The following is a 10032-nucleotide window of genomic DNA, read 5'->3' as shown; positions in this document are numbered from 1 at the left end:
GGCTCTGACCCGTCTCCTCAGGACGCTGCATGAGTAGTGAAGCTGCATGTCCCGCCCCGCACGGCACCAGAACCGAGTCCACCAGCAGAACTCTGCCGACGGGACCAAAGAGGTTCTGGAAAAATCTGTTGTTCTGCTGCCATAAATGTGTTGGACCGACGTGTCGTCTGTGATTCACCGGTCTGGACTCGTTTCAAACTGCTTATTAAACACTTTCCTTACGTGTGAGCCTGGTGTCCGTGTTTGGCCCGGAGGCCGGTTCTACTGAGGTTCTGCCCGAGGTTCTGCCCGAGGTTCTGCCCGAGGTTCTGCCCGAGGTTCAGCCCGAGGTTCAGCCCGAGGTTCAGCCCGAGGTTCAGCCCGAGCCACGACTCCAGGAGCAGCCTCTCCACACACAGACCATATTAAAATAACTTTATTCATACAAATACCTGGTAGTGTTACATTCAGCAGAGTTTAGATTGGTCAGACAGTGAAAGGAAACACTTAAACTCACGTGGAAGGAAAAGAAAAGAAAAGCAGGATTACATTTGATTGACATCAGTATAAAATTAAAGTGATGGCACTTCTGATAGGAGTGAAGAATAAGCAGGAAGATGTTCCAGATGTCTGAATCTCCGTTAGCACACACTAAAACCCTCGGGTCCCTCAGCAGGAGCCGAACTCCTCGATCCACTTCTCGTACTTCTCCAGGTCGGCGGCGGAGACGGACTTGGACACCTTCCTCAGGGACGACTCGAAGTCGTCCATGGTGGTGGGCATGTGCATCTCGTCCCGGGAGATGTTGCGGATCTCCTCCGGAGTCAGACCCTCGATCCTCCGCCTCATGGCCATCAGGGAGGCGTCCCTGTGGTCAGAGACACGCGGGGTTACCTAGAGACACGCCGTTACCAGGGAGACGCCTCACAACCCGAGATCAGCACCAGCATCCCGTCTCACTGCTCAGTAGGAGTTATATTATCAACACACATCCATGTTTGCATTTCACGCCTTCCTGAAGCCACGGAAACATCTGTCACCACAGTCTGTGTTTACCTGCATCAATAATCCTTTTCTAACCGGAATATTAGCAATAACTCGGCCATGTAAACACCAATAACCGGTTTTTAAAAACCTGAATATGACCCCTGGGTTACTCCTTTTAAAACCCAAATATTGGCTCATGTAAACACCAAACGGAATATCCTGATCAAACAGAACAGGAATGTGTTTTCTGCACATGTTCTGTTCACAAGGAATCCTGGTCTTTTGAGTCCAGGAAGTTCTTATAAACACGGAGAAACACAAGACCAGGAGGAGACTTATCACTTCATAAATGTAATGAAGGATATGAACATTTCTGCATTTGTAGACGGTAGAAAGTACGGGGATAGAAGATTTACAAGAAGGAGAGAGAAAAGATTTCTGAAATTCCTCAATATTTTTTTAAGAACCGTCTTAAGAACTGTCATTTCTTACACATTTCTTATTTTTCCTACTTAAGAACTTCTTAAAATATGTCATTGCATTGCACGCGCCAACAAACAACATTTATACATATATATATTATATAAATGGGTAGTTTGGTCTTAACCATCAGTCACTCACTAAACATGGAGAAGGAGAAAAAGAGATGCAGGAACTTTTCAAGGTTCTGGTGGATGAGATTAATGTGTGAAAAAAAATACTATTGGGGAAAATTAATAATAATTAACTACCACGCTAACTAACATGCTAACAAACAGTTAACAGGCTCTTTGTGTAATTAATTACAAAGTATATCCTCAAACTATGACCTACTAGTCTAAACCTGTCTAAAATGTGTTGAAAAAGGTGAAATTAGAGTTTTATTATTATTACCATTACCACCTTTTCACAGAAGACATTTTCTGACAGGTCAAGGTTGTCTTAAAGTTAAGAAAAAGGTCAAGAACAAATTTGAGAACTTTTATTTCAAGAATACCATTTATTCTTAAGTTTTTTCTTAAGAAGAAAGTTGAGAAAATACTTTTTTGGAGAATATGACTTTTTTCTTCTTAAGACTGAACTCAGAGGAAGAGGAAAGGAAGCAGAGAGGAAGCAGAAGCAGAGAGGAAGAGGCAGCAGAGAAGAAGCAGAGAGGAAGAGGAAGCAGAGAAGAAGCAGAGAGGAAGAGGAAGCAGAGAAGAAGCAGAGAGGAAGAGGAAGCAGAGAGGAAGCAGAAGCAGAGAGGAAGAGGAAGCAGAGAGGAAGCAGAGAGGAAGAGGAAGCAGAGAAGAAGCAGAGAGGAAGAGGAAGCAGAGAAGAAGCAGAGAGGAAGAGGAAGCAGAGAAGAAGCAGAGAGGAAGAGGAAGCAGAGAAGAAGCAGAGAGGAAGAGGAAGCAGAGAAGAAGCAGAGAGGAAGAGGAAGCAGAGAGGAAGCAGAAGCAGAGAGGAAGAGGAAGCAGAGAGGAAGCAGAGAGGAAGAGGAAGCAGAGAAGAAGCAGAGAGGAAGAGGAAGCAGAGAAGAAGCAGAGAGGAAGAGGAAGCAGAGAAGAAGCAGAGAGGAAGAGGAAGCAGAGAGGAAGCAGAGAGGAAGCAGAGGAAGAGTGGAGCAGCAGACCTGCACACGTTGGTGATGTCAGCTCCGGAGTATCCCTCCATCTGCTGGGAGATCTTGTCCAGGTCCACGTCTCCAGCCAGCTCCAGCTCCTTCAGGTTGATCCGGAGCAGCTCCACCCGGCCCTCGGCTGAAACACAGCAGAACCTTCACTCATCTGGACCAGACCTGGACCAGGTCTGGACCTCCTCACTCATCTGGAGCACATCTGTTGAATCTGCTTCCATGTTTCTATTTATCTATTTTATCTATTGTCTCTTTGCTTCGTTCTGCTCTTTTACTTATTTTTCCTTTTTCTAGACTCATTTTTATGTACTATTCCATCAACCTGCCCAGAGACTACAGGTGGAAAATAGCAAACTGCTACAACCTGGAACAATGCATATTCTCTTGTACAAGATTCATGTCTTATTGTGCACTGTCCCTGTTTTGAAATAAATAAATAAATAAATAAATAACAAATTACAACGCAGTTTCTCCAAATATCTGACTTTCCTTGCTTTGTCTTTGTTTTCTAAAGACCTTGTTTGCTTCAACCTCATTGATTTCCATCTTGTCGCTAGGCTACATCCTGATCCTGCAGGGGTTTTTTTAGCCGCCCCCAGCAAAGTTCAAACCGCCCGGTCCCGCCAGATTAGTGTTGGGTCCGGCGGGACCCGATCCCAACACAGCGCTCTAGTTTCAGGTCAGGTACCGAGGACGTACTTGAAGGCAGCGGGATGTAGATCCTCTTCTCCAGCCGTCTCCTCAGAGCCTCGTCGATGTCCCAGGGGAAGTTGGTGGCCGCCAGCACCATCACCATCTTTGACGGGTCGTCGTTCTCTGAAGCTCCGCCCACACCTGTGGGAAACCGAGCAACAGGGTCTGAAGGAGGCCAGAACCGAGGCCAGAACCGAGTCCAGAACCGAGGCCAGAACCGAGGCCAGAACCGAGTCCGGCCGTGCAGAGTCCTGGGAGGACCTTACCGTCCATCTGCACCAGCAGCTCGGCCTTCACCCTCCGGCTGGCCTCGTGCTCCTCCGACGTCCCTCTGCGGCTGCACATGGAATCAATCTCGTCTATGAAGATGGTGGTGGGAGCATAAAAACGGGCCTGGAGAAGAGATGCATGCAGGGAAACCTGCACTTCAGATCAATCCAGTACAATCCTTCTGAATCCTTTACAACCACTGGAACAGTCGTCCCCTTGAGTTCACCAGAAAACCTGCTTGTATTCAGTCAGCGGAGAAACTCAGCTCAGCTCATTGACTACGTTTCCCTGCACCAATAACTCTTTTAAAACCTGAATATTAGCAATAACCCGAATTTGGACGGCCATGTAAACACCAATAACCCCTTTGAATAACCAGAATTTGCTCATATTCAGGTTTTAACATTTTTTAAAAACCCCAATATGAGCCCTGGGTTACTCCTTTTAAAACTGAATATTGGGTCATGTAAACGCCAAACGGAATATCCCCATCAAACGGAACAGGAATCTGTTTTCTGCACATGCTCTGTTCACAAGGAATCCTGGTCTTTTGAGTCCAGGAAGTTCTTATAAACACGGAGAAACCAAGACCAGGAGGAGACTAATCACTTCATAAATGTAATGAAGGATATGAACATTTCTGCATTTGTAGACGGTAGAAAGTACCGGCATAGAAGATTTACAAGAAGGTGAGAGAAAAGTTGAAGCAGCATTTGTTTTGAATTTGGATACAGGAAGAAGAAGCAGAAATGACGGGAATTGTGTCATGATGTTCTCCGTGCGTCGCTGGTTTGATCCAGATATCCTGAATATTAGCAATAACATGAATTTTGACTGCATGTAAACGTAGTCAGTGTTTACCGTTTATTTACCGACCAGCCACAGAATAAAACCACAGACCACTGGACCGGGCCCAGACCCAGTCAGCCGTGTCTCACCATCTCAAACAGAAGGCGGACCAGCTTCTCAGACTCCCCCCGGTACTTGGAGGTGAGAGTAGACGAGGAGACGTTGAAGAAGGTGGTTCTGCATTCAGTAGCCACGGCTTTGGCCAGCAGGGTCTTCCCAGTCCCCGGAGGTCCCACCATCAGCACCCCCTGGTGAGGACGACATCAAACTCCATGTCACATGTGAGCCGTGATGCAGCAGCACCCCCCCTTCAGTCGTACCTTCCACGGCAGCAACCCCCCCCCCCTTCAGTCGTACCTTCCACGGCAGCAACCCCCCCCCCCTTCAGTCGTACCTTCCACGGCAGCAACCCCCCCCCCCTTCAGTCGTACCTTCCACGGCAGCAACCCCCCCCCCCTTCAGTCGTACCTTCCACGGCAGCAACCCCCCCCCCCTTCAGTCGTACCTTCCACGGCAGCAACCCCCCCCCCTTCAGTCGTACCTTCCACGGCAGCAACCCCCCCCCCTTCAGTCGTACCTTCCACGGCAGCAACCCCCCCCCTTCAGTCGTACCTTCCACGGCAGCAACCCCCCCCTTCAGTCGTACCTTCCACGGCAGCAACCCCCCCTTCAGTCGTACCTTCCACGGCAGCAAACCCCCCCTTCAGTCGTACCTTCCACGGCAGCAAACCCCCCCTTCAGTCGTACCTTCCACGGCAGCAAACCCCCCCTTCAGTCGTACCTTCCACGGCAGCAAACCCCCCCTTCAGTCGTACCTTCCACGGCAGCAAACCCCCCCTTCAGTCGTACCTTCCACGGCAGCAACCCCCCCCCCCCCCCCCTTCAGTCGTACCTTCCACGGCCTCCGGATGCCTTTGAAGAACGCTGGCATCCACATTGGTAGAACCACGGCTTCTTTCAGTAGTTTTTTAGCGTCTTCTAAGTCGGCAATGTCGTCCCTAAGAGCAAAAACAAAGTGTAGATCGCCCCAAAATAAGTTTCATGAAACACACCTGAAGTATTTGTATCAAGACTTTGTTTCCTCTGTGGTGTTAAAAGATAAAAACCAACAGAAATGGAACGATAAGCTCCTGCAGCTCCAGGCCACCAACACTTCATTTAGCATAGTCAGAGGGGCCTGTGGGCCAGAGCTGTAAGGGGGCCCCTGTGGGCCCCGAGCTGTAAGGGGGCCCCTGTGGGCCCCGAGCTGTAAGGGGGCCCCTGTGGGCCCCGAGCTGTAAGGGGGCCCCTGTGGGCCCCGAGCTGTAAGGGGGCCCCTGTGGGCCCCGAGCTGTAAGGGGGCCCCTGTGGGCCCGAGCTGTAAGGGGGCCCCTGTGGGCCCGAGCTGTAAGGGGGCCCCTGTGGGCCCGAGCTGTAAGGGGGCCCCTGTGGGCCCCGAGCTGTAAGGGGGCCCCTGTGGGCCAGAGCTGTAAGGGGGCCCCTGTGGGCCAGAGCTGTAAGGGGGCCCCTGTGGGCCAGAGCTGTAAGGGGGCCCCTGTGGGCCCGAGCTGTAAGGGGGCCCCTGTGGGCCAGAGCTGTAAGGGGGCCCCTGTGGGCCCGAGCTGTAAGGGGGCCCCTGTGGGCCAGAGCTGTAAGGGGGCCCCTGTGGGCCAGAGCTGTAAGGGGGCCCCTGTGGGCCAGAGCTGTAAGGGGGCCCCTGTGGGCCAGAGCTGTAAGGGGGCCCCTGTGGGCCCCCCAACCCAAGGAGAATTTGCATTGACAGTGGTGGTCCGGTGGAGGACTCCCTAAAAGGGGGCCCCGGCTAAACGTCTCGCTCTTGCTGCGTCTAACGTAAACAGACCTGATGAGAGTGGCTTTATCAAAATAGAGGGTCTGCATGGACGTCACTTCCCCACTGGACCAGCCCCCTTACTACCACCAAGTGGAAAAACATCAGCATAAACGGCTGCAACTAGTGGAGAAGACGGGATAACAGACAATTATGGGCTTAGATTAAAGGCAGTTGGACTTGACAGTGACCCGTACGGTTACCCCAAGAACCAGTGGTCCATGGACATTAATATTTGGTACAGTTACCAAGAACCAGTGATCCATGGACATTAATATTTGGTACAGTTACCAAGAACCAGTGGTCCATGGACATTAATATTTGGTACAGTTACCAAGAACCAGTGGTCCATGGACATTAATATTTGGTACAGTTACCCCAAGAACCAGTGGTCCATGGACATTAATATTTGGTACAGTTACCCCAAGAACCAGTGGTCCATGGACATTAATATTTGGTACAGTTACCCCAAGAACCAGTGGTCCATGGACATTAATATTTGGTACAGTTACCCCAAGAACCAGTGGTCCATGGACATTAATATTTGGTACAGTTACCAAGAACCAGTGGTCCATGGACATTAATATTTGGTACAGTTACCAAGAACCAGTGGTCCATGGACATTAATATTTGGTACAGTTACCAAGAACCAGTGGTCCATGGACATTAATATTTGGTACAGTTACCAAGAACCAGTGGAACATGGACATTAATATTTGGTACAGTTACCAAGAACCAGTGGAACATGGACATTAATATTTGGTACAGTTACCAAGAACCAGTGGTCCATGGACATTAATATTTGGTACAGTTACCAAGAACCAGTGGTTCATGGACATTAATATTTGGTACAGTTACCAAGAACCAGTGGTTCATGGACATTAATATTTGGCCACAAATCCAGTTTCCGGATATTTATATGTACTTAATTTCTACGCCAGGGAAATACACGAGTTCACGTGTGTCGTCAGGTCACATGACTGAGACTGAAACGTTGACAGCTACAGATAACTGATATCAGATGGATATATATCCAATATAGTTTAATTGATTTCAACTAAAATAAACGTCCTCTTGCAGCCCAAAACATGTATTATATTAGGAATAGGCCTCTGTTGAAAAAAAATCGATTTTCCGATTCTAAACTGATTCTCATATTAATTCCTAAAAATCGATTCACATGTCTAAAGATCTTTTTTTTTTCTCATCATTACAACTTTTGGTATTTTTGTGTTTATGCCCAAAAAAGGAATGTTTTGTTGGACAAGAATAACTGGTGCCATGTTGTTGCCTTTAAATATATTTAAAGGTATGAAAACATTGAAGTTTTCAGTTATAATTGCATAAATTGTCTATATTTCATTACTTTATATAATGTCTTGGGGTACATTTGCATAAAATACTAATAAACCAAATTCTCAAAAATTAAAATCAGAAATTGGTAATTGGTAATTCTGCCCCACAATGTTTCTGAAAGCAGTTCTATCAGCATTCTGGGAGCTGATTGGTCCTTACAGCATCCTTAGCTGCCAATTAGGACTGGGCGATATATCGAGATTTTAATATATATCGATATATTTCCAAACGCGATATGGCACGAGACAGTATCGTTTATATCGATATAACTTATTTTGCGACAAATTGACTGTACATCAACGCTGACCAGTGGGAACATTGTAACTTGCCACAGGGCATCGCTGAAACCTGACAATGTTGACAGGTTCGTTATTTGGCACAAAATCTGTAAAATGTACGGTAGTTGGCTTGTTGTAGTTATTTCAGATTTGCACAAATGTTTTGTTATTTGCACAACTGTCAACCTCAGTGGAAAAGTCTGCCTGTTACTGTCTACATTGTATTAATTGCACAGTGTATTTTAATTTAATTGTTATGCAGGAAATTATTTGTTTTATTTTATTCAAGAAGCATTTTTGTTTCTATATATGCAGTTTCATTTGTTTTATACACTTTGATATTGTGCAGACCTCTGTTAATAAAGGAACCTGTGTGACATTTGGCACGAGGCTTTGTATTAAAACTGACGTTTTTTTTAAGGGTTTCCCTCAGAAAAAAATGAAGCTAACAGAGATGCTAACAGAGATGCTATGCTATAATGCTTTGGGGGAAACCCCAATTATGTCACAGAAAAAATATCGATATATATCGAGTATCGCCGTTCAGCTAGAAAATATCCAGATATGACTTTTGGTCCATATCGCCCAGCCCTGCTGCCAATACATGCTGTTGAATCTCAATATAATACTAGTATTAATATGTTGCATAACTACAGTCATATAATTCATGCAACAGCTCAAAAAACTGTTTTAATAACACTAACCCAAATCAATATCGGAATCAAATCGGATCAAATCTTGATAATGGATTCTGAATCTTAAGAATTGAAATCGCATCGATTCTTGACATTTGAATCGATCCCCAGCCCTAATTTGGAATTAAAATCAGAATAAAACCAAGCACCCCCCACAGCAGTCACGCACCATTTAACGTTGGGATTCTGGGATATGATGTCTCTCTCCAGAGCCTCCACAAGGTCTTTGTCGTATCCCGACCCATCAAACTTCTTCACTTCTTTCTCCTGGGCAAAAGCAGAAAGAAAGAACCATTACTCCTTCCTGGACGTGACCCATCGAGTCAAGGGAAAACTGAATCGACGGGATCTGTGCTTAGCAAACAAGGAACACCCGGGTTTGATCAGCAAACACGTTTTCACCTTGTCCTCCTTGGCTTTGCCGGCGGCCTCCTTCCCCTCCTTCCCCTCCTTCCCCTCCTTGGGGTCCTTCTTGTCTCTGATCTTGGAGAACTTCCCTCGGTCCCCGTTGGCCCCCCGGGGCGAGTGTCTCTGCTGGGCCCTCACGGCCACGCTCAGACGGTTGTTGGTAGGTTTGCTCTCTTTGTAGGCGTTGGAGGGACGCCTGACAGGAACGGGCGAGTGTCTGCAGGAGAAGACAGTCAGACTTCTGTCCTGGAGCATGATGGTTCAGTTAGGGTTCAAAAACTTGCTGCTGCTGGAACGTCGTCATCCAGCAGGAGCCTCTGACCTATTTGATTAGTTTGGATGGATGGGCAGTTTATAAATAAATAAGGGTGTAACGATACACTAATCTCACGATACGATACACAATATTGAGGTCACAATAACGATACGATATTATAGCAGTATTTTTTTAACAAACTTGAATGAGGAACATATGACTGGAAAAAATGGTCTTTTATTTGAAAGACACAAAATACAAAACAATACTGTGCGTTTGCCCTATTGTTACAGTTTGTAATGCTTTATAACTGTTTAAGTTTTAAAGAGAAAGCCAGGACAACCATTTTCCACAAACTGAACTAAAAGTAAATGTCAGGTTTGCATTATGATCTTCAGTTTATACAAGTACAAATATTTACCCACAAACTGAATAGTTTCTCTCATGTATGATTTGTCTTTTTTCTTTTCCAGAGATTTAACAAATAAAATTAAATAAATAAATAAAAGTAAATAAATACATACAATTTTACATCATAAAAAGATTGATTCCTGCTCACCTTATAAGTGTAAGAGGAGATTTATTTTTGTTAAGAAGGTTATTTTGGTAATTCAGGGTCCATTATTTTATAAATATATTCTTTATATTCTGATGTAAATCAGGGACTATAATGACACTAGTCAGTTTATCTGTAGTGATTAGTCTGTTTTAGATTGGGCGGAGTGATACGCCACAGTACGGCACTAGGTGCTGTTGATGTTCTAAAATCCTACACTGTTGAGGGACATTAAAGTACACTGGAACTCAGCACAAGTTTCCCCGTGTTTATCCTACTC

General features: G+C 46.0%; 1 protein-coding gene across 2 annotated transcripts in view; it reads right to left on the bottom strand.

Moving 5' to 3' along the window:
• Positions 1–405: 405 nt before the first annotated feature.
• Positions 406–10032, bottom strand: part of katna1 (katanin p60 (ATPase containing) subunit A 1) — a 28472-nt gene continuing 18845 nt past the window's right edge. Inside the window, exons 4-11 of one of the 2 annotated variants that reach the window (XM_061746885.1) lie at positions 8935–9157; positions 8702–8799; positions 5268–5373; positions 4465–4623; positions 3523–3649; positions 3263–3397; positions 2561–2687; positions 406–847 (exon numbers count right to left, since the gene is read on the bottom strand). In XM_061746885.1, coding sequence (XP_061602869.1) covers positions 649–847; positions 2561–2687; positions 3263–3397; positions 3523–3649; positions 4465–4623; positions 5268–5373; positions 8702–8799; positions 8935–9157 — 1174 coding nt within the window. In that variant the 3' untranslated portion in view covers positions 406–648. The remainder of the gene's footprint in view (positions 848–2560; positions 2688–3262; positions 3398–3522; positions 3650–4464; positions 4624–5267; positions 5374–8701; positions 8800–8934; positions 9158–10032) is intronic. The other variant, XM_061746886.1, reaches the window with a different exon arrangement.

The sequence above is a fragment of the Cololabis saira genome, chromosome 18 (assembly GCF_033807715.1).
Source record: "Cololabis saira isolate AMF1-May2022 chromosome 18, fColSai1.1, whole genome shotgun sequence".
Lineage (NCBI taxonomy): Eukaryota > Metazoa > Chordata > Actinopteri > Beloniformes > Belonidae > Cololabis > Cololabis saira.
The sequence above is the reverse complement of the archived record's forward strand: the minus strand, read 5'-3'. Positions and strand labels throughout refer to the sequence as shown.